The sequence below is a fragment of the Hordeum vulgare genome, chromosome 3H, assembly GCF_904849725.1.
Source record: "Hordeum vulgare subsp. vulgare chromosome 3H, MorexV3_pseudomolecules_assembly, whole genome shotgun sequence".
NCBI lineage: Eukaryota > Viridiplantae > Streptophyta > Magnoliopsida > Poales > Poaceae > Hordeum > Hordeum vulgare.
Window position 1 is genome coordinate 583,593,380 of NC_058520.1, and position 26,081 is coordinate 583,619,460.

Sequence of the window (26,081 nt, forward strand, 5' to 3'; positions counted from 1 at the left end):
CGGTTCCGCATTTTGCGTCAAATGATTGAATATAGCAAAAATTATTGTCGGACTTATTAAAATTCTACTACGGTTACAACAAAAATGTCATTGACATTGTTGCGGGGTCGCACCTCAGTCTTGAACGTATGTAGCAAAAATTAAAAGGGTTATAGCAAAGAGTGACATCGGTTGTAGCAAAAATGTGACCTCGATTGTGCATTGTAGTAATACATGACAGTAAAACATGACGCCGATGGAAGTTGTACACGATGTGGTTTGTAGCAAATTCTGACGCTGGTTGAAGCATGTAGCAAAAACTGTGACGTTAATTTTTCCTCGGACGAGCGTTGCTCGATCCTCGCTATACTGCAATCACTATGCTTACTGTCTCATGGCCGGTCGCGGCCTTCCCAAACACCGGTTGTAGTCATTCGTGAATCATGCGTCGCTATGAACCTTGGCTTATTTTCGAAAGAAAAAGAGATGTATTTTGAAAAAATAGATGTGTGAAGGAGGACGGCTCAAAGCAGATAATGTAGGTTGCAAGGGACGTGGGACCATCAAAATGCGTGGTTTCTAAGCGAGGGACGCACGACGTGAGATGTACGATGCACACAATTGAACGATGCGCGCTGGAACGGCTGAGCGTTTTGTCGGCCTGTCGTAGAGAAACTTTTCTCATTATTATTTTTTCCGTTGCAACGCACGGGCATTTTTACTAGTAGTATACGTATATCTGCAGGGTTTCCAAAAATTTTGGGCCCCATGCGGCCGCGCCCGCGGACCTCCCAGGGTCGACCCAGGGAACAACCATACTAACTCTTAGAATATGCACCTTGCCCTCATTCACCTTGTGGGCAACACGTCGTTTCATTTCCATTTCACCTTTGCAAACAAGACGAAACAAACGATCCATACGATAACACTTTTCATGCATTAGTATCCTGAATATCATGATTTAATCCTTTCCAAAATCTAACCATAAAATCTTCTTCACTTTCTTCTAATGAGGAATGCAACAAGGTTGTTTGTAAATCATCATAATATTTTACAACGGTGTCACTACCTTGTTTTAAATGTTGTAACTTTTTAATCATGTCAGGAGTATAATAAGCAGGAACGAATGTGTGTCTCATGGCAAGTTTTAAATCATCCTAAGTAGTAGGTATATAATGAGGGTGTAACCGATAATAACCCCTCCATCAAACTGAAGCATAACGAGTGAAAGAACTAACTGCGACCTTAACTTTCTTATGTTCAGAAAAAATATGGGAAGAAAATATATCATTTATTTCAAAATCTCATTCAATATATAAAGCAGGTCTAAAACGTCCATTAAATGGTTGTATAGAAAGATTAACATCGTGATGTGCATTTGTATCTCTATGCACCTCTCATAACAGTTGTTGTGGTGGAACGTCTCCCACCACCAAAGAAGCCCATGAACTGACAACTCTGGATCCTGTCATGACTAGTAGAAACAAGAAACAAAAATCCAAGAATATTATTCCTATGAACTACTAGGATGTGGTGGTTTTATGTTCACAGTAAAGCAAATATCAATGTCTTACAAATTCTATCATGCACCAGGCGGTGACCGACAATCGACGATGTCAATATCTTCGAAGATTGAGTAAAGGGATTACCAGGTGAACGTGTGTATACACGGTATAGAAGTATGTGGAGCTAGGAAGGCTTAATATATGGTAGCAAGAGATTAGAAATAATCAATTCATAGATGCAATATTGAATAAACGTTCAACGACGGTACTGTGCTGGTCCTAGGCTAGACCGTACTAGAGAGCGAGCCTAGAACACTAATGGAGTCACGGTATACCACAAGTATCAGCAACGGATGATATGAAGTACCTCTAAATAGCAAGATATAAGTGAAGATTACAATGACAGTAAAGATAATGATGATAAATGATCGCTAAGCATGATATACCAAAACTCTCTCTGCAACTTTCCTCCGGAAAATATTATGTCAAATTTCTGATATTTTTTCTCAAAATTTCCACCGACCCAAGATTTTGAATGCAAAAAGAATCACTCAATTCCGATTTCGTATGAGGACTCCAAAAATATTGACAAACTGTTTTCGCGACCTTCGGAGAGCAAAAAAGTTCTATTTAGAAGATGATTTGGAGGTGATAATAATGAACTATCTTGATGAACTATTCAGATGCAACTCGTCGATAGCTCGAATTTGATTACTCGTGGAGCCAAAATGGACTCCGTATGAGAAAGATACATCTATTTTACTGAACACTCCACAAAAAGAATCTCCAATCCGAATTCAGGTACGGGATTGAGCCAAGTTAGATCCGAAATTTGTCTTTTTTCTCTTCTCCCTTTTTTCCTCTCACTTTTCTTTTACTTCCTTTCTTCTCTTTTTTGATCTTACTTTTTTTCATTCTCTCCAACATATGACAATGACCGATGGGAATTGGTGGTGGCAATTGATGGATGGTGGTTGGCGACAACCAAAGGGGTGACGATGCAGCGGTGGTGTTACTAATGTGAATAGAACTCAAAACTCTAAAGGAACTAGACAATAAGACCAGCAACTCGACACGGATCATTCAACTATGCAAGCACTGATTTCTTTTTTGCAAAGACTAAGACTGGCTTGGACAAAGGATGAATAGATCTAACTTTTTTGTGTGTGACTTTTTCTTGGGAAATAGGTAATAAAAATAAATCTAATCTAAGGATAAATGGAAATTCTCACCGAGCAACCTGAAAATTGATACCACTTAATAGAGGCGAGGGTGTCCCGGTATTTTGATGAGATGGTGGCTATCGATTTGGTGGAGACGACTTTGATGATCCGACTACAAACGTGCACGACGTTGCGCCTTAGCGATCGCTAAACCAACTCCAAGAAGTTATTGACCAAGCCGGAGCACGATCAACCTGACCAAGAAGGTCTCTTCCTGCAAGCAATCGGAGAACAAGCAAGAATATGATAAAAACAATCTGAATATTACAAATATATATGAAGTATTGATAAGGATGGGGATCCGAAAACGGTCTTGGTCTGGTCATTGGACATAAACGATGTACACGAAGTTGCAATGGCTAACTTCTAATTAAACAAATGACACACAAAAAGCTACTAGGTTGATCTACTTATATAGGATCAAGGGGTGGCGGTCAAGGAGGTGGGAAGACGTCCCAATGCAGCCTAAAACCAATCCTAGGTCGTACAATGCCCATGGGCCCAAGTGGAGGTGATGCAACACCTTTGGAGTTATAGTTTGACTCGAATTCTGATGCAACATTAGATTGTTTCGTCATTATCTCCATGCCACGGGTGAATTTTAAAGTGATTCCAATTAGGCTGGAACGTAGATCAAATATACTTTCAAACAAAAAAGAATCACACAATTCCGAGTCCGTATGCAAACGTTGTTGGCGTTTTGAGACAGTTGTATGTGTACAGTCTGAATCTGAGTCCAGAACGTGAAAGACTTGGACTTTATCTTCTGTTGGGCTAAAAGTGACGTGAGAAACTTCTTGAACATCACATAATCATTTCCTTTGATGTGAGAGGACTTTTTGAACAACACCTAATCATTTTCTTTTCCTTTATCTTCATACGTGGTTCGTGCAAGCGTTCAATAATTCTGCATTTAAGCATGTAGTAAAAATAAGTGAAGTATCTTTGTTCCCGATAACATAAATAAATTACTGCATAATTATTATAAAAAATCATCTTAAAAATATGCAAATATGAAATATTTTTTATCATATCCAAGGTAGCCATGTCCTCATCAACATTTCTATTTTATTCCTTTGGAAAATTATTGTACGCACTTCAGGAAATGCATTCAGGCTTACCTCAAACAAACAAGAACAACCATTCAAATAAAACCTATGCAACATCAGCGGCACGAACTTGGGCCTCAACGTGATGGGCCACGGGTCTCCCCATGATCCATTTTCTCACCGAACTGCAAATAATTTCGTATGTGAAAGTCTCTCATATTTAATCCTGCAGGAGCAAGAACAATTAGGATTTATGTCCTTCCTTTTAAGTTTTGACATATCACGTTACTACATATTTCCTCTGAATATAAGTTTTTTTATAGAGATTTCACTAAAAGGCTACATACGAAGCAAAATGAATGATACATCCGTATGTAGTCTTCTGATGAAACTTTTAAAAAAGACTTATATTTAAGAACGGAGGGAGTAGTCTAACTTAAATGACTACCCATAATATTTCTCAGCTGATCCCGATTTATTTGGATGTGCCTTGCGCCTGTTGATCTGTGATGACAGACTCGCCCCTAGGTCTTCACTGCTCGACGTGTCCTCCGAGTCGAGGCTGGTCGTCGCCGTTATATCGTCAAATTCCACGGGGATCCCGCCCTCGGGTGGCCACATGAATGTAGGTTTCACAAGTGGTACCTCTGGCGGAGGCACCGATTCGGCCAGGACTTGCACCACCTCGGCCATGCTTGGCCGGTCAGATGCGTTCGGGTTGCTGCAAGCCAGCCCAAGAAGTAGCAAGCGAAAGGCGCCATCGGCATCGAACTCTTGTGTGGAAATGACTTTGTCGTCCACCGCTTGGAGCAACCTTCCCTCCTGGTGAACCCACCAGACCCAGTCGGTGAGCGGCTGAAGCGTCGCATCGTCATGGCTGGCGGCAAGTGCCCGTTCTCCGGTGACGATTTCTAGGAGTAGCACCCCGAAGGCGTATACATCAGTCTTGCGAGTGGCCTTGTGGCAGATTGAGTACTCTGGCGCGATGAAGCCCCAGGTGCCGGCGACACCCACGTCTGTGTAGGAGTTCTTATTCAAGGTGACAATGCGAGCAAGGCCGAAGTCGCCAAGGCGAGCATGGAAGGAAGAGTCGAGCATGATGTTGCTCGCTTTGATGTCGCGGTGGAGGACCATGTGTTCGTGCTCGTGATGCACGTAGTGAAGACCTGCGGCTATATCCATTATGATGTCGTACCGGGTATTCCATCCAAGGATGCGTAGCTGGAGCCGAGGGTTTTGCTCGAAGATGTGCTGGTCCACGCTGCCATTGGGCATATATTCGTAGATAAGCAGGAGCTCCCCTTTCTCGTAACACCAACCTGGAACATCATATTATAGGAACCGAACAAGTAATAATGTTAAAACAGCAATCCTATCCGTACGTACTCCCACCGTAAAGAAATACTCCGTATACGAGTGTTTAGATAACCAGTTTAGTGATCTAAACGCTTTTATACTTTTTATGAAGGGAGTACTAGTAAGACAAAAGATTTATCTACTGTGAGAGGAAATGTAAGTACATGGGATCGAAAATTAATGTGGAACTAAGGGCATCCACTTGAACTAGTATGTAGGAATTTCGTAAAACTTGTTCGTAGAAATAGCACCGCCCATCTTAGAAATATGTGAATAGAAACATAGACCTAGAAATCAATATGTGGTTGCATGGTTAGAGAGACTGTGGTATTTTTAACCCATCAGGATTTAAATCCTGGTGCTTGAACTATTTTTGGATTTATTTCAGGATTTTCGGCGATATGCTTTCAATCAGAGGAGACGTTTCCGTCGACAACGAGGCGCCTACGGTGACTTCGTAAATCTCAAAATGATATGCCGGCTCAGTCTCTCGAAGATGCTTATAGGAGTAGGATGTGCGTGTGTGCGTTCATAGAAATGAGTGTATGCACGTGTATATGAACAATTGCGTTTGTACTGTATTAAAAAATGCTAGACCCGCCAAAAGTATATTTACGTAAGGTACGTAAATTCCATCCCCACTAATCAAACCATCCACCCTTGAATTTCAGGGTGGGCCCGCGGCCTCAACAATTCACCAACAGAAAGCTGCCAAATCACCCCGTAAACCCCCACCGAGTAATCCTCGCCTAGGTGTAGCAAAGCTCTTATGTGAACACCAAGTGAATACGAGTACTATTTTTTCTAGGAGACTAATGCATGTCTAGTACTCCCGCCGTTCCTAAATAGAAGTTTTTTAAAGATTTTATTAAAGACTACATACGGAGCAAAATGAATGAATCTACACTCTAAAATATATCTATATACATCCGTATATAGTTTGTAATAAAATCACTAAAAAACTTATATTTAAGAACGAAGGGAGTATATCCCAGTCAGTTTTAGTAAGAATTTTATTGAAATCTTTAACTTCAAGGCGTTTCAGTTTTTGAAAACCATTGTTTTCTAAGTTCGGTTTCAAAAACCAAACTTTGGTTCCTCAAATACTATAAGGAACACGGTATTGAGGATCCTACGATTTAAAATTGTGGTAATTGTTGAAACCAAATGCATCAAAGTTATTTAAACGCTGGTTTCTACAAGAACCATAGTTTGTACAAAATACTTCCAAAAAAGTGGGTCTTAATGTTCTAAAAGTGAGGTGTGCAGCTCGCATGTCTCCACGATAAAGCGAGATTTTTTGGAAGTCTTACTCGACATATACCCAATAAGTTTTATGGACACTATATTGGGTCTTTTGCACGAAGTGTACAATACAGCCGTCAATAGGTTAGATTCCATGCAGTGCAACCTACTCATATGAACTCAACTTCTGAACAGAGCACGTACTATTGATTTTTTATGGATTTATTCTAGACTTCCACTATTATTCTTCCAGTGGTATAGCATGCACATCAACCAATGACAAATAGAGGTACAAATCAGTAGAGGGTGGGTTAAAGTTAACAGTGATTAAACCAAACACCCTTTTTTAGAAAACCCCATGTAACTCTATCTCCTTCATTCCTCAAGTCCACAAGCATATCTATTTTGAACCAAAATTTATTTTTGTTTAGAAAAATAGCCATCATCTCCTAACCTCGTAGTGAAAATAAGTCAAACTTTTATGTATTACGGTTAGGTAGTAGTAGTAAAAGAATGGATTCTATTTACTATTATGAACCCACCAAGTTCCCCAGTCGGTTTATTAACCTACAAGGATTTTTTGGATGTTAATTTAGATGGAAGTGCAGGATTATCATGCGTAAGAATATGCTCCTTCATGTCTTCTTGTCCTTACACCAGTCTAATAACTCACTGAAATTCCCCTTGTTGATTGAAGGGGAAGATTCATCATGAACACGAAAAGATTCACCATTACCTTACACAATCCAATGGTGTAATTAGATATACTTTATAAGACCGATATCTCATCATCCTTTCTAGCTATACACACAAACATTGGTAGCCACACTTGCTTGTGGATTGCTCAAATCATAACAATCGCCTAGCAGTTTTGTGGTAACTAGATTAAACACGAAAATGCTTTTCAAAATTAGTCAGACCTGTTGTTCAGTGAGGGTAACTATATTTTGTAAAAACATCATTTGCAGATAAACTCCCTTTTCAGTGAGGGTACCACATTTGCAGATAAACACGAAAATGTGACAGGTGATGGTTTCTTGCTAAGAAAGCAAGAGAAGCAAAAAGTAACCCCCTTTTCCACAATGTATTCCAAGCAATCAAACTTTTCCAAAACCAGCTTGTTTGGAAAGATCTCGAAATATTACCCTCCTTTGTCCTCTTGAATTTATAGCCAATACATTTTTTTGCCAACAAATAAACTCTTCTCACATCACTTCTAATTTCAAGGGCATAATCTTTTGTTGGTCTTCTAAGTCCTGAATTACGAGTAACTTGACTTAGATAAAATTCTAGTACATGTTGGCTAGGTTGGCTTGTACTATCGCCAAATGTGGTACCATTGCTCACGTCAATTGGAGGACCAATGCTATCATTTGGGTTCGCTGCAGAAGTGATTATGCTCATAATAGTAAGTGAACAAAATCTTGGTTCAGATTACTTGGTCGAGGTTTAGGTACGATCAGGGGTATAGTTAAATTTCTTGCGTAAAAGTTATGCATACTGATACTGTTTATTTTCTTCTTTGTGTAATTTACTAACAATTTGTATCAGACAGTCAAAAAATTCTTAGTTCATGGATTAGTAAGAAGTACTTCCTATGTCCGGAATTTTGACATATAGTTCATTTCATTAGTTAAATTTATGATCAAATTTTGATTATCCAAATGACTAACAAAATGTGAGATATATGCAAAGAAGCGTACCATTAGATTAATTTACATGCACAGGAGGTATTGCACGATGTGAATTTTGACATATAGTTCATTTCGTTAGAAAATTTATGATCAAACTATGACTCAATTGTTTTTTATTTTTAGAAAAAGAGGATGACCCCATTTGGGAGATGCATGCGGTCATTTTATTGATTATCTTTGAGGACCTTACAAAGTAGTACAACAATATGCCTGAATCCGCCATCTTGGCAACATCTGCCGCTACTCCTATTCATATAATGAAGGGGTGCAAGCTGGACCAAATACCCAGACCTCTCACGTAAGCCTAACATCTAAAGCCGGAGGCCCCGACCGAGCCACATACAGGGTCCGGGGCACAAACCGGTCCGACGCACTCACATGTGTCGTCGCCGTCATCTTTCACTGGTCCATCTTCAGATCAGATTGAGGTACCAGCCTTGGCAGGTGCCTCCGCCATCGACGCCACCATGACGCCAAACGACGACCTCCACCTACGCGAATCCATCTCCAAGCAATGGACGCAGATCCATGCTAGGATAGGGCCGCACCACCGCCATCGCCCACCACCCACAAGCGCCACCCAGCCCCAAGGTTCCCAAAGTGGCGCCTTCCAGAAGGGAACGACGCCGTGAGCGCCGCCGCCCAACAAAGTTAAGGCTTTCGCCCGGAAGACCTAGGGGAAGGGAAAGTGAGGGGATCAGTTCATACCGACGCCTCCAAGGAGGGGAGCGACCTCAGGCGTCGCCGTCAACGCGGCTGGCCATGACCGACCAGGAATTTTGTCCGAACTAGATCCCCGCCACTAGCAGCGCCTCCTGTACAGAACTGGCGACCCAAGAAAGCGCGGCCCGACCAAGCTGGCCCGCATGCCAAACAGGAGAGGAGGGAGGCGCCAGATCGTGCGCACCAACCACCGCAGAAGCCGCCGCCGGACGTCAACGACCAGCAGATCCCGCCGCCCGCGCAGCCGGGACGCCAGATCCACTGTCTGCACGGCTGCTAGCTTGTCATGCCTCGTCAATGAAGCCGTCGCTCTAGATTTAGGGCTCCCCATGCAGAGGCAGGGCAGCCTAGGCCCCGCCGCCACCATCCTTGACGCCCCGGGCTTGTCCGACGGCTGCCTCAGGCGGCGGCGAGGAAGGGAGGGGGTGGGGGTGAGGCCGAGGGACGGCTAGGGTTGGGAGGGAGGGAGCAGGTTGTACGATCGGAGGGGAGGTGGCCGGTGGATCTGGGAGCTCAACTATGACTCTCAAAATAAGAGAGGGGCTAACAAATCTGGACGAAAGAACTTGGTATTTGTGTAAATCATTAGGTAAATAGGTTGAGCACTTGACATACACCTTGGTCTTTGGCTCTAGCGGTTGGTCCCTCTGGTAGTTAGGGAGCTCTCCAGCAGTCCCGTCCTAGTCGTATGCTCCATGGTCCGTGGCCTGGCACTAGGGTTGGTTCCTGGCTGCCGATGCAATGCTTCCGACTTCCCTATCATTGATCGATTCCTGCCTGCTGCTATGGTTTGCGTATCGGTACACGCGGTTGTGCGCCACTAGTTGTGTATGTACATGTGTGTGAATCTGGTTGCGATTGCGGAAAGTTGCGTGCATATTCTTATCCAACCAGAGCAACTCTAGCGTAGTCGCTATATTCACCTAATCGCTATAGTAACTTCCAATAGGGCGATTTTGATCCAGAAAGGCACTCTAACAAAGTCACCATGCACATGCCTATCGAACGCCAAACTTTATGTATCTCACTTTTAAAACGAGCTCCTAGCCTCCAAATATGAAAATTGTGGAGGCCCGGTTTAGAGCCTGCTCCATATCCAACCGTCTGGAGGGCAGGTTCATCTCCTTTTTCCTCGTGCCACGCGCGGGATTTGAAGCAGATCGGCCTCCCACATACCAGTGATGATGGGAACCCAACCATAATACCACGACCATGCCCTCAGATTCTCATTGTGGCTCACTGGATGGATGCCACGTGGCATCATCTCTTGGAGTGCGTATGAGCAGGCCGGCAGGAGCCGTGTGAGCACCCGGGAAGTGTGTGAATAGGTCATGACAGCTCAACGGGAGATGAGGCACGTCAACGTTCACCGTCAGTCGCCTTAACAACCGCCTCCTGAATTCCATCCGTGAAATCCTATTAAAGGTTGTAGTCCTCCCCCTTCCCGATTACCCAATCCTGCCTATGATATCAGGATGTAAATGGATAAGTCGCTGGACGCCTCGCGACTTGCCGTGCCGGCTGTTGGAATGAATCCACGTCCTCTTTCATTAGATGAATATGGATATATATACAAGGAGAAGAGATGTAATGAAGAGGCATCTATTCGGAAGAGATGGCAGTTACAAGAAAAGATTACCCCATAATTAACACATGTTAATTAAACTCTAACACTCCCCCTAATCTATCCTTGTCCATCCAGAATCATCATCTTGATTAGAGGCTCCTCCAAAAACCCTGTGGAAAAAATATGAGGAGTATAGTGTTTGATATGTTGCCAAAACTCCTTCAAAACCCAGTGAGAAAAATAAGGAGAAAATGTCGCAACATATATGGTTATTGTCTCCTTTAACTCAATACGAGAAAACTCATAGAATCAAGAGCACAATAAATATGTCGTATATACTTTCGTAAAAACTCCGGTGGGGAAAACTGAAAGTATGATATATGATCTTGTGTTTGATATTACCTCGTTAAAAACCTTCATGAGAACCTATATAGTAAACTCATGGAGGGAAAAAGAGTATAATATGATGCATTGAACAGGAACAATTCAGGAAGATACTCCCCCTGATTCTTGCAAATTTCGAAGCCGGTCGTCACATACCAATTCCATGAACATGTTTCTGGAATGTAAAAGTTGGTAGAGATTCTGTGACCAAATCAGTCACATGATTTGATTTGCAAGAAATGCAATATAGCGATATTGCTTATTACGTAACATGTTTGCATCCGAGCAACACAAGCAACATTATCTTTGAGATAATGGTTGGTGGATGTAGCCATGAGGTCTGTTTTTAAGACTCTTCATGAGAGGGCTACCACACCTAGTATGAACACTAAGCTTGTCTACGATCTGACATAGTGGGGATCTGATCGATGTATCCAATAATATCGGTGCTCACATTTCTGTGAAACTGAAAACCCAGGACAGGATGTTTGATGCCTTGGAGATATCGAAAGATATTCTTGAGTACCAACCAATTGTGTTTGGTGGATCCAATGGCATTATGGAACGTTGAGTCCCAATATCTCATTTCCATCATCTCTTGGTCTATGTCTAGAGAATGAACTACCATGAGAGCTATGGATGGATAATATTTGTCCATAATGAATTTCCCTAATATATTATGGATATAGACAACATAGTATGCCATAGTGTATAAATGAAGGTGTTCAAGTTGTAGCAATGAGCGGTATTTTGGTTTTCCCAAATCCTTCATTTTAAACTCCGTCATTTAGATGATTACATGTGTCGTCATTGCACACATACAAACATGGATAATCATCATTGTAGGAGTAATCCTTATGCATAAGGAACTCACTATGTCGGTTGTACCATATGTACCGACAACAATAAGTCGTATGGTGACTTACTGATTTTTACACAATGTATGTTGCATTTTGCATTACAATTCAGAAGTGAGATTTCATCGGGAATCAATCATATATGTCTGAATCTAGTGAACCACATGGATATGTGATCACTACATCTATTAACTGCAAAGATAGATGATTATGTACTGCCAATGATATAAATTATCGGAAAGAGATTCCACTTCTGGAGAATAGTTGGGTATCTGCGTGAACCCTTGTGCTACAATACTTGCTCTACGTTTCACCACCTCGTTGTTCTCAATTATGTTTCCAGAAGAAAACTGGTGTAGGTATTTCTTATGAATACCTTCTCACTACTGAGCAAGATCATTTCTACCTAGATTATAACCTTTGCTTGAGTTCAGTACTCCGAGTGTTGTTCACACTATGCCATGGCCATGGTCTTTGGATCTGAATCATTTGAAAGGATGTTGCAATCTAGTTGAGAAATATGTGTCGACACTTGTAGACTTTCGGTTATATGTTTCTCCAGAATCTATATATCAATATATAGTTGATGGAAATATCGTTACCCATGGTGACTGCTCGCGATTTTCCAATGCGATTGAGTCGGGTATTCCGATGTCCCGGTCATTGTGTGCACTATGACCTGGGTTGGTGGAGGTTTCCCATCCACTGGGTATGCTACCCATTAGGTGTCTGTCAACGAAAAGTTGACTTGCATTTACTGATTCATAGGCCTTGATATCCTTGCTTGCAAGAAGCTTAATCCTAATGTACTTTTGCCATACATCTCCCCCTGTTGCATCGAATGGGAAGTGGAGTGGTTTTTGTTGGTACCTCCACTCTTTCAGGCGTACTTTTGAAAGGATCGTAGGATTGTGTGACACCTTTACATCGAGTAAATGAATCTGGCAGGTTATTTGCAATAAGCTACAAATCTTCTGAACGCATGGTTCAGATCTTTGAATACGTGAATTTGAGGCAGAAATGTGTTGAACATTCCACTAATTTCCTGGCATTCTTAATGGTACTTGAATTCTCCCCCTAATGCCTGGAAATATTCCTCATTGAATTAGCATACTAGCCTTGAATAACTCTCCATGTGAGGGGTTTGAGGTATTGATGGTAATACAGTTATTCCTCACATAGATCCCAACTATATGTTGAGGGGCCAATGATGTATGCCTGGTGGTGATATCAGTATGCAACCGATTTATCGCAGATGGGAAATACTTGGTAGATTTCCACGTATCAAAGATAGAGGGGAATAATATTATGCAGTTCTCTCATGAGCGTGTAAAACTGCATGACTGCAACGTAAAGTTGGTAAGTTGCAATTCCAAAGTAAAGATCATGCAATGAGCTTAATTCTTTGGATAAGATTCTACCAAACCATTTTGAGTCTAGACAAATAGGACAAATTGCTAACCTTCAATCCAAGGATCATAGAGAAGGCACTCAAGGAGAATTCTGCAATGTTATTCATTCGATTTGCTTGAAATCGATGTCAGGATAATGAGCCAATGGTTTCATGTGGATAAATCACACTTGAGACAATCGTATTAGATATGTCTTTTAAAACCATGGAATACCTGAATGGTCTAGTCAATGGATGGGAAGAGCCACTCACCTCGACTTGATGCGTTCAAGGAGTCTGGGTGGTTCAGCGTAGATTTTAAGGTGCATGAGCCTTAAAATTAGCTTCCCTGTGTCACTTGTAGTACACATAAAATCCAATATTGTTAGAATTTAGCATCATAATAATCATAAACTATTGAAATTGCCGATAGTTCCGGTTTCAACCCAATATCTCGATGACCAAGGCGAGTATGCCAAGTTTGTCATGTACAAGACATTTTGGGGAACTGTCTTGGGCGCAACATGTGCTATGGGTTGTGTAGTATGTGTAGTACAATCCAGATGATACATAGAGAATGTGCTTGCCATATCCGTTGCATATGGTAAAGAGAAGTCATTTCTCTTTATTGTCATCATAAGTTTCTCTAGGGAAACTGTTTTGACGGATATCTCTATAGTTTAGTAGGGTACGAGTTAAACCAAGAAGCAATAAAGCATCCTGACATTACTCGAGTATCCAGAAGGATAGTAAATATGGCTTGAGTTGAGCCAACAAATACCTCATCGCGTCTAGCGATTTTAAAGTATCTCCTTTCTCTCAACGAGAGTGAAAAACATTGGACTTCCCTGAGTATAGAGTTTGTGGTGCATATGTCCACAAGGCACATATCATTTTTCATTGGATTAACGCCCGTAGAAATCTATATATAGACATGAAGATTCTCAATATGAAAATCACAGTCAGATATATATAATACATATAAATGTATTTGTACCAAAGTGCTGATACAATATATTGTGATATACAATATATGATGACAACAATACTTATGTTGTTGATACAACATCATAAATGGACATAAATAAATATTGAGCACTCAAGAGATTGAGAGACTACTCATAGTCTCCAAACATGTCAGTTGAGGCATAATCAACCACACGTTCTCCATGCCCATAGGGTCCCGTCATCATTAGTGATGTCAGGTTGAAGGTTGAAGTGAGCTTCAAGCCTTTTCCCTTGAGTTCATTGTATCCCAGGAATTGCTAATACATAATACCCAGATGCTAAGATCTGAATCTAATGCCTTATGATATATATAAGACACCATTTTTCTGTTAGCGGTGTGATCCTTACCAGAGGCCTGGATTGCACACTTTATCCTACGAGAGACAAGAGCGATCATGATGTCTATGGCCCAGATAGGGCAATGGTGGCCATTGAGGGCGAGTGCCTCAAATTCTATAGCCATATTTTACCGCTATGGGTAAACCAGAGATAATCAATTTACGGTTAGTAAATTAAAGACCATCATGGTTGATGTTGTAATGAACTTAACAAAATCAATGGGTATTCCAAGAAATTATCTTGAAACCATTAGTGTGAATCTCAAATTGCTAAATATGACACCTTGAAGATAATCTTCAAAATGGAGTAGATCTCGCAGCAGTGAGAGTATAATCTGATGAAATCAGTAGATACTTACTCGTAATGCCTTATGTCATGAATTAGTAAAATGTGTGGGAGAGCACTTTGTAAAGCAAACATAATATCGAAACGACAAAATGTAGGCTTTATCAGTAGTGGTGATAATCTGCAAAGCAGTAGATCTACACACTACCTTATGGTCCCAAAAACATCAATTTGAAAAACAACACTTGGGATTTTGCACATCAATTCTTGCTTGTATCAAGACAAAGGCTCAATGAAGATGAATTGATTCTATTTGCAAGAAATTGAAAATCTGAATTGCAAAAAAAATGTATTAATCTCAACATGTGTTTAACATGAAATTAGATACATCATAGAAATATTCTGGAATATCTCGTATTCAACGAAATAATAGTACTGCATAGGTACTCATATTATCTTTGCAAGAGATTAAAATTTCAATTGCAAATGGACGTAATTAATCTCGACACGTGATAAACGTGGACATATATTACGTCAACTTGAGATCTGGAATACATCTCAGTACTCAACAGATATATACTACTATTGCAATGAATAGTAATGATGTTGCAAACTTGATGCTCAAGTGAAAAACTTGAATTGTATAGACCTTAAATTAAATGAGATGATCTTGTAGCAAGTTGCAAGATAATTCAGCGAGGTGAATTAATATTTTGCGAGAGAAAATTAATCTCGATCGCAATGAGATTGTTTTGCGAAGAAAAACTATATTTTCTCAATTGCAAATCAATATTGTTGTGCGAGAAAATTTAATCTCAATAGTGAAAAACATGTTGTAGATAATGTGGTAAGCACATTGAACATGTCAAGTATCAACATACACATATTTCTGGAATTATAAAACTCAACAAAAAAATATAGTAATTAACAGGGTCTAAGACACACAAGTACTAGTAAATAGTATTGTTAGCAGGACAAATTGCACACTCTAAAAAATAGAAGGGTATTGTGCAAAATTAGCCTGGACCATCGTTTCATCCTGTTATGCAAATTGTTGCAAATACAGGGACCATAATGCAAAAATGGATAAAGAGATAAGGTTCCCTACCCTGTTTTCTCTCGTATGGATATGCATCCCCAATTTCTCTCTCACTCTCGTGCGGTTACAGATCGAAGCCGTAACCGCCGCCGTCGTCGTCGGAGCCAGCGCGACGCTGGGCCGGCCACAGCCTGGCATGGGTGCGGGCGGCAAGGCCGCGGTGCACGGCCATCCATGGGCGGACGAGAGTGGGTGGAGTGAGGGCGGCGGATGGGCGCGGGCACGACGTGCTGGGGCGCGGGGAATCCAGCGGCCAGCGCGGATGGGCAGCCACAGGCGTGGCGCCGTTGGGCGTCGGTCGGGAGAGGTCGGGAGGTCACAGGCGTGGCGCAGGCGCGGGCAGGCGCGGGCGGGCTCCGGCGAGGGCTGTCGTGGCCAAGAGCGGGCGGGCTCTGGCGGGCGCTGCCGCGGCTACGCGCGGGCGCGGGCTGCCATGGCCAGGCGCGGGCGGGCTCTGGCGAGCGATGCCGCGGCTAGGCGCGGCAGAGGAGTGGCAGGCGTCGGGGACGGCGGGCGCGACGGCCTAGCAGTGTCCGCGTTGACAACCGCAAGGGGTTGGAGACGGCCACATGCGAGGGCGCGAGGCGTCGTGCAACCCTTCTTCTCTTGGCCTAATGCTTTCGGTCGAGACTAGGTGCTGATAACGTGTTGGAATGAATCCACGTCCTCTTTCATTAGATGAATATGGATATATATATATACAAGGAGAAGAGATGCAATGAAGAGGCACCTATTTGGGAGAGATGGCAGTTACAAGAAAAGATTATCCCATAATTAACACATGTTAATTAAACTCTAACACCGGCCAACCAGTCGTTACGTGGGTTTACGTGGCTGTACATCTAATATTTATGTGGTGTTTGTGGCGCCGTTGGCTGTCCATCTAGTATTTGATGTTTCGTGAAGTCATATCTCGCATGCACTGGCTACATCACACCCCGTATAGGAACGAGGAGCCGCAGTCTTGTGAAATCGTTGGACCGCGGCTGATATTCAACAAAAATCCATGGCCGAGGCGAACTACGCGACAACAAGCAATTTATTCCTCGCCTCCGCCATGACTCGCCTTGAGCCGGCTCGTTCTGACACACCAGCCTTCGACATCATGTCTCGCTCCGCAGCCGCCGGCTCGCCTCGCCTGCATCCGCCTCTGCCGTGCGCCTGCGCCACCTCGTCCACACCGTAAGATGCGCCGGCTTCGCCCCACCTTCGCTCCGGCCACCCACCGACTCACCGTCCTGGCCGACTTGGCAGGCCCGCGCGACCAAGCGCCGGCTGCACTCCGCGCGTCCTTTGGCCGGCTGCCCGTGAAGCGCCCTCGTCGTGAACCATGACCATATGTCAGCAAAGCAGAGGAAGCAACTACATGCAGCCGTTGACGCCGCTGGTCTTCGTGGGTTTGTCCTCATGCGCCACATAAGATTGGCAGGAGTCCACATACGCCACTTAAGGCTTTTTATGTGGACGGCGTATGTGGGACTATTGGACGCCGCTGCCATTTACATCCCTACTATGATACCACCTTTTTCCCTCTCACCCACCTCCAATTGACGACCCACTTCCGCCTCAGTGGCACAACCAAAGTAGCTCCTCTCGTCTTCAACTTTGGGGTGAGGAGGAGGAGGAAAGGGCGGATCCTCTTGCCCCATTACGGACTAATTAATATATTAGAGTCTATTGTGTAGGCGAGTTCGCATGATTCCTCGCCATGTAATGGTTCCTCCTCCGAGGAGAATATGAGTTGGATGAAGATGAGGATATTGCCATGACCATACGTTCTATTGTCCGAAGACCGGCTCGGTTTTGGGACCAACATATCCTTTTGTACATCGGGATTGTCGTTGCGATGTTGCACAACATGGGAAGGGTGGTGTATCCACTTAGGATAGAAGGCCGCATTCGATGCATTCTTCAAGCTCATTGAGAAATTCGATTCGCAGGTACTCATGAAATTCTTCAAACTAGATCTCATGGAGGAGTGGTGGCGGTGGAATGTACAACAAGACCACTAGTTTCTACTTCTATCTTTCATGTTACATTTCATGAACAATTGTATTGAATTTTGGGTTGTATGTCGATGAAGTATGTAATAAAAACCATAAGATCTCATCCAGAAATTGGAAGAGTAGGCACCTACGGAAGGAGTCTTCCCTCAATCACACCAATGATAAAATTGCTCCACGGAGATTGAGCATAGTTTGTTTTTTTTATTTCATTCTGATTTATTTGACATGAGTATTATTTAGAGAATTGCCTATTCGTAAACACGTGTGGTATAAGTAGAAGCTGAAATTTACGTATTCATTTTTTAGATATGCTAAAAGCCAATACAAATTTGGCTAACTAAATCTTCTCTCCCCCCGCCAATAACTGAATTTAGGTAGCCAAAATTTTGGTCTGTTGTTGGAGACCGGCTTGTTAGTCTAAAGTTGGAGCATCTCTAGCAAACCCCTTAAAACATGAAAAATCGGGCAAAAACCAAAACAATAAGGACCAAGACCACTTCCATAGACTGAAACACTAAGGGCAAAGCCCATCCTAAACGATGACATGTTAACCTGTGGCCACACAACGCAGTTCTGACTCAGACGGAGAACTCGGAAGAACAAAATCAGGCACGGCTGGCGCCACAGAAGATCGTTGAACGGGCTATCTGCGGCCAGTCATCGTACACCACAAGGCCCCGCCACCGCAGCTTCGACTCCATTGCAACAAACAGTCTGAGACAATACCGTGGACACGCGAGGGAAGAGCCAACTACCGCAACCATTGTCGCGTCGCCAACCTCGTTCCCATCATCATCGTTGCTACAGAAGTCTGGACGCCATAGTGATACTCTCGGGGCCGCCGCCACGACATCCACCGCTCTGTCACGCCCTGCGCAAAAAACCGGCACTGCCTTCTGGGGCCGCCGCCCCAACTTACCACCGCTCCCCTCGAGCATCAACGCCGCACAACCCAGCTGCCCACAGCCCACGCTGCTAAGGGCAACCGCTTGCAGACCACGAACACCGCACCACATCCAGGGCCACCGCCCCGACATACAGTCATACCGCCGCCTCTGGGGCGCATCCACCGGATCGACACCCCTACCGCCCAAGCGGGACAAGGATGCCACCCAATCAATGTCCAGATAGAGCCCCTAGAGATGCCACTCACATTGTTCCGAGATCGTCATCTCGACGCACAAACATGAACCACCTTGAGCCGCCGCCCCGTCGTCCACTGTCGCCGATGACGAAGAGATCCGTGCAAACTGCAACATGCTGACTCTCCAAGGCGATGCCTCAAAGAAGGAAACGACGTAGCCGCCGCCATCGCCCGCTTCGACCATCCGAAGCTACCGATTTCTCTCGGAGAGTCGTGCAATTAATCTCCATAGAAATGCCTTCAAGAAGGGGAACGGCGCCATGGCGCCGCCGTTGCCGACCGACTGAAAGTCAGGGCTGGGCTTTCGCCCAAAGCTCCACCACACCTCCAAATCCGAACAGATCTGAAGCATTGCACATCACACAAACTCCATGGTCGGCGTCCACCGGCTCCACCCGCCACCGCGCCTCGAGCGCACTGGCGCCCCGCGCCCACTCCCTTCAGGAAATCCGTGCTGCACAAAAGGCCTCCACGCCGCACCCTACGCCACCCTGCGCCACCTCGCCGACCCTAGCCGGCGCCCTGGCCAAAGCGACAGATCCCCGCATCCATGGTCACCTCGCCAGATCCGTGGCCACCATGCACCGTACGCGCCTCCGGCAAACCCGTGTGCGATCGTGTCGCGCCCTACTCGCGGCGAGCCCGACGGCGCCGCGCCGAGCTCCGCAGCACCACGCCAGATCCTCGGCCACCATGCATCGTGCGCGCCTCCGACATGCCCATGTGCGACCGCATCGCGCCCTAGACGGCGCAAGCCCGACGGCGCCGCGCCGAGCTCCGCACCTTCGCTTAGCCGAGCTGCCCCGCGCCGCCCGAGCGCCTCATGAGAGGGTAGGAAAGATCTCTCCGCCGCCGACGCCGCGCGAGCTTTGTCCGGCGACGCACACCGGCGGCGGCGAGGAGGGGCGTGTGCGTATTGAGGGTGGGCGGCGACGGTGGTTAGGGTTGCTCCCGTGCGCTAGTGAGGGAGAAACACGGGAGAGGAGGGAGCTCGGAGTACGGGTTTGACCTCTGTTAGAGTTGCTCTTAAAAGTTAGGACAAGTCTGTCCTCGAATCCAGAGTCATTTTCAAAGCTTTCTCGGAAAGTGGACACCATGATCTTTAAGGCTGGCCATAGTCGAGTATAGTATGATATACTTGGGACTAGAAAACACTGATGTAGCAAACAATTAAAGAAGAAAGAGAGAGTTAGAGTAACATAGGTAGATACCGTATCATGTTAAATGTTATGCTACTATGTATCATGAATGTTAATAAATAAGGTCATCTACGATAAGTATTAATTTAAAATATTATACATTATGAAGGTAGTATCATATAATAGTATTATATGCATGATATTACTTAATTATACGATACTCCCCACTATAAGTAGCCTAATCTTCATAACGGCTGCGCATTGAAGAGGTTTGCTCTAAGAAACTAAACTTGTGTACCTATTGCAAGTTTGTCTATGAAGTAATTATCACGACCTGGCTCATATCATGGGAAAATGCGACCTTTTATATAGGCATAAACAAGGCAGTTTTAGCGAACTTTGAGTAAGAACCGTCAACATCTCAAGTACACTTGTTTTTCTGGTGTATGATAAAAATTGGAACAAGTTGATTGGAATCGGTTCACCCAATGAGAACGACATTTCATTTTGACTAAATATTATACTTTTGATTGACTTATTACTTGCAAAAAAGAAAGATCAAAGGAGCAAAATGTTTTCTTCTGAGCATCTCACCCAGGAGCAAGGTTTCGGATTCTAAATGGACAAAATTCTCGTGGGGCAGGCGAGATTATCGGTTACCGAGAAATACTGAACATATTTTGGACGAAATTAAAAAATAAATTTTAAATTCAAATTCCTTAAATAAGATATATATAAAGTTTGAACTAATTTTAAGAGCCAGTGGCTCAATGGAATGTGGTCTCCGTGCGTGCTATGAGTTCGATGCCCTTTGGGCTTTATTTTTTCACGTTATCTATTCTGAAAAATAGACAAAAAATAGTGCCAAAAGAGGACTCGCCCTAGCTACGTATCGAAGCGGGGAACATACAGTTACTACCAAGACAGAGCAAGTACGTTAAAGAAAGTGAGATGCTATTCTATTTAACAATATTTGAGAAATTAAATTCAAAAAGTTCAAATTTTCAGAAATTTTCCTCGGCATGCGTATTTCTAGAGGGGCAACGAGAAACGTGGATACGGCCCGGTATCCGAATTTTTCGGATGGTACCCAAAACCTTGCCCAGGAGTATTATTGCTGTGACATAGACCTAATAATTCCTTAAGAACCAAGTGGTCATCTTGGTAAGCTATCAACAAAAATTAAAATAATAGCTTAAGAAAATGTTTGACTTGTTATGTTTAAAAAGTTAACGTGTCAAAATTTCAACATTACTTATAAAATCTAATGGGGGGACCGAGTGTAAGAAGACATACCAACGAGCGGCACGATATTTCGGTGGCGCAGGCGGTTGATCACGTCGACCTCTGCGAGGAAGTCGTCGTAGCACTGGTCTCGATTACGTGTGAACTTCTTCACCGCTACCTCCACAACCTGGCATGTCTTCCCTGACCGGAGACGGAGCGTTCCCCTGTACACTGCGCCGAACCCGCCTCTGCCTAGCTTCCTTGCCTCGTCGTAGTTGTTGGTGGCCTTCCTGATCGTCGCGTACTTGAACTCCTTGGGCGTGCCCGGAAGCCGCCGAAGAGCCGCCGAAAGCTTGAGCTCCATCTTCAGGGCCTTGTACCTCAGGTTAAAGTAGAACGCGGCGACAGATATCATCATTGCGGTGGCGGCCACAGACCCAAGGACTGCAGGCAGGACCACCTTCCATTGCCGGACGGCTCGGTCATCCGAAAGCTTTTCGACTGTCAAGTTCCAGCTCAGGATACTATGGAGCTCGTAGCCTTCCCCCGTCGACGCCGTGAAACCGATGTATGCTCGCCGGGGGACGTGGCTGCTCATGGTGAGGGGCGCGTCAAGGTACGCCTTGTAAGGCTTGGGCAGACCATTGACGGCCACATACACCCATATGTGGTGCCCGACCCCGTTGTAGTCGATCCACACGGTGTAATCCACCGTCTCCATCAGCGGAGCGAGGGTGATGTTGTCGGGCACCGGGAGCGAGGAGAGGGACACGACGTAGTCGGAGACGACGCTGCCGATGTTGAGGCCGATGTGGTTGTCATCGGGATCGTACTCATTCTTCGACGTGTCGAACTCGACGGCGACGAATCTGCCCGAGCCAGCGGTGGACCTTGAGGTGGTGTTGGTGAGACCGAGGAAACCACCCTCGCTGCCCGGCTGAGGGCCGTCGAGGGAGGGGACGATGGCGAACGCAAGGCCGTCGCCTTGTTTTAGCCTCATCTTTCTGTAGAGGTTCATGGTGAAGGAGGTGTTGAAGGACGCGTCGTGCTTCACTCCGTTGGAGTCGACGCCCCAGAGCGTGATGGGTGATGGGAGGAGCACAGAACCTGCTCTGCCCTTCATCCCGAGTGTGTTTCTGTCGGGAGGGATCATGAGAGCTCCCATTATCACACCTGCGTCCCTGAGAATCGCCAAGTTCTCTACGCTATTAGGGGGGAAGGAAGGGAAGCTGTAGGAGATGATGTCGTCCCTCTTATTCTCTTCACAGGTGCACGATGCCGCCCTGGAGCAAGGCATAGCGGCAGAGCACAGCAACACGGCCATGGCGAAATATGCAGGAATTGCGAATACTTGTGTGGGCATCTTGCAGGAGCTAGGAACCTAGAACAGGACGGTGGTATGAGACAGATATATATCACACTAATGCAACTACAAATGCTTAGGCGGGTCTCGTACGGTCACGGCCGCTACCTCTTCAAGTATGCTAGGAAGCTAATATGCTATCCTCCCTTTGGAAGAAGAAAAAACTTACTTTTGTACTCCTACCTACTACTAGGAGAACTGGTCGTAAGGGACGAGATCACACAAGAGCAACTGATTCGTCCTCTTGCAAACTTTCAATAAGGTCAACTGAACCAAAGATATACTGCCGACTCCACCCATTTTGCTTGTCCCGCAAATTTTCCGATTAGATTTGTTATATTCTTCCATCCAATTAGATCGTTTCTATTACATTTTCCCCCGAGGGAACTGCCTTACACGTCGCAGTATGATATTAATTAGTTGCGAGCACGAAAGCATAAATTGAACCCACCAGCCACGCATCATCGGTTCTTATGTTTTTATTATTCCAATCCCCTGATTTTTATAACTATTCCTAAAATTTCACGGTTATTCAATTGGAGATAGAAAATGCTCAAGTCTATTAGTGTGTTTGTTTGAGCTTCTACACTTGTAGGTCAAAAAAATATGAGCCCAAACAAACACCGATCAATTGAAAAGCACTTCTCACAAGTAATTCTTCCAATTGCACTAGGGAGTTGGAATCATCGAACAAGGTGCTTCTGGAGCTTATATGGACCGATCAATTGGATTTTTCATGTTCATTTTAAAATACGGTTAAAACGGCGCGTATGACCATTCATATTATTTGAAAATATAAACAAGCTCTCATGTTTATGAAATTTGGTGTGGTACTGGTTTATAGTCTTTAGAAGCCGTGGAATTTAAAAAAAATACTAAATTTTAACATGTTTATTTTGACAAAAGTAATAGTATAAAGAAACACAAATTATTTCATGCTTTTCTATTGGATGGAACCAAACTCTCCTAGATCAATGACGTGCCGGACAGCCCCACGTCCCACACCCACCACACATCCCAGACCGGTCCCCACATGTCATTGTGTCCAAACCGGCTGAGCCCACCGGACAGCGAGCAGCACAGGGGTCAACCCAACCCCTCGCTCTCCCTCCCCACGAACCACTCCATGTCTCGCCCGATGGAGAGAGAGAGCCAGAGCGAGAGCTCTCCTCCTCCCTTCCAGATCACCGCAGCCACCTCCCTTCTAAGGAGCTCGCCACCGTCCTCCTCCTCTCGCCCCTCCCCTTCCCTCACTAGAAAGGAGAGAAGAACTAGAGGGAGGGAGATCCATCCCGATCCATTCGGGGCTAGGGTTCGGGCGGGGCATCGCTGGCGGCCTCTCTGCACAGTAGGTAGCAGATGCGGAGGAGCGCGGCTGGGCGCGCTGAGCGGGCGCCGGCTGAGGCCACGGACGCGCGGGGGGGGGAGGAGGAAGGGATACGACCGGCTCGTGATGGTGTCCGGATGCCACTTGTTGGAGCAGGGAGGCTCTGGCTGCGGTTGGATGCAGGGTGCACGGCCCGATCTGGTCTATGTAGGCCTGTCGTTGAGGAGGCTAGCTTGTGGCCCTGCACAGCGATGGCGTGCTTGCTGTGTGGGGAGTGCACGGTCTAGTGGAGGCACGGGTCAACCTTGGCTTACTGCGTGGGAGTGGCTGCCTTGGGTGAAGGCCTCGCTGGTGTTGGTCGGCCGACGGTGACGGCGCCGTGAGCGTCATGTATCCTCCTTGGAGTTATCGTCGGGAGTTTTCACATCCTCTGCTCCCGGATCAATTTCTTCTGGTGAAAGCCTAGATCGTGTTGTAGGATCGGGTGGCGGCGTCGTCTTCAATGTCGTTTCCCTTTTTAGGGCGTCATCTTAAAGACTTTGATCTGGTGCTTCCACGACTGGACGTGCATAGTGACTTCTGTGACAACAATGACGGTGGTGAGCAATTCGAAGGCATGCTCTTGGTCGTGGTAGTCGGCTCCTCTTCTCTGGCGTGTTTATGGGTGAGCCTCGATTGTCCGTTGTTGTGAAGTCAAAGCCGCGGTAGGGGGCCAACGGTATACGATGACACGTGACTGGTGGTTCGTTCGGTCATCCTCCGTGACGCGAACCTCGCCTAGTTTTTTTCATGTTCATCGTCAGAGTCGGAGCTGCGTTTTCTAGTATGGTTTGTATGGAGCATTGTGATACAACTATTAGGGTTGTCGTTTTTTCCTTTGATCTTTGGATCTTCTAATGCTAGGACCTTCATCATCTTGTGTTTTTTTTCCTTTGATCTTTGGATCTTCTCAGGGCCGGGCCGACGAAATTCGAGGCCCGGTGCAAAACTACAAAATGGGCCCTACCTCACTAAAAAATTATATAACTATAACTATAATATAATGTAGAGATCATAATATCTTACGGGGTAATGAAAAAATATACAGAATCATACCTATTCTTGGTTGTAAAGTCTTCACTTAAATAACATCATTCTTTTGGTGTTCTTTGAAATAAAATCTTCAATAATATCCTCATAATCAATCTTCTCCAATACTTCACTCTCAAGTGCTATTATGGCCAAATCAGTAAGTCTTTGTTGTGTCATGGTAGTACGCGTATAAGACTTCAATAGCTTCAATTTTGAAAAGCTCCGTTCCGCTGATGCAACAGTCACAGGTATGGTCAAAAGAACTCTATATGCAATACTTGCATTGGGAAAACAATCGTGCCGCTTCAGAAACTTTAAAGTTTCAACGGGGCCAATATTTTCTTTTGGGATGATACTACAACGAAACATCAACTCCACATACAGTTCATTGGCATCAATGTCGGATTTTCCATCCTCCAGATTATCACAAGAAGCTTTCAAGCTCTTCTTATCCAAGGACTGCAATGTTTCGGAGGTAAATAAGAAACCAAATATTTTCTGATAACCCTGGTATTGTTCAAATCTGCTTGTGAGTGAGCTAATTGCTTGATCAGCAATACGTACAAAATAGTTTACTCTGAATGATTCCTCTGCAGACTGTGTGGCAATGTTTGTGTCATCTGGGTTCTCATCAAAATGTCTCTTTCTTTTAATTTCTCGTCTTTTACGAAATGTTGTACCAATATCCATCTCAAGTGCAATTCCTTTGGCCGTCTCTAATGCTTCTAAAAAACCAGTTTCCCCATACCCCTTGAAGAAAGTAATCAGTCCTTGCACTTTCTCAATAGCAACATCAATAAGCATATCCTTTGCTTGCAAATGTTTGCTTACTAAATTAACAGCATACAATACCTCATACCAAATGACTATTGCCATTATAAATTCGTACTCTCCAAGTTCATTATTTGCCAAACCTTTAGCCTCACTGCTCGTTTTTATGTCATTATCTGTCTCAGATACCTGAAATAAAATAAAAAAATATGGTATACTTGTTTTTTCCGTTGCTCCCTGCTATTATCAATGAATGACAGCTGTGTTGGATCTTTAAAAAAAAAAAACCTACGTATAGTTCTCAAAATGCAACGTCAGCCCACCTTTTCT

At 44.5% G+C, this 26,081-nt stretch overlaps 1 protein-coding gene across 1 annotated transcript; it reads right to left on the reverse strand.

The window, feature by feature from the left end:
• Positions 1–4,200: 4,200 nt before the first annotated feature.
• LOC123442096 (probable L-type lectin-domain containing receptor kinase S.5) lies at positions 4,201–22,543 on the reverse strand. Its single transcript, XM_045118198.1, has 2 exons — positions 21,289–22,543; positions 4,201–5,075 (listed from the first exon to the last, which is right to left on the reverse strand). Exons 1-2 carry the CDS (start codon positions 22,541–22,543, stop codon positions 4,201–4,203), a joined length of 2,130 nt encoding a protein of 709 aa, XP_044974133.1.
• Between the last annotated feature and the right edge of the window lie 3,538 nt (positions 22,544–26,081).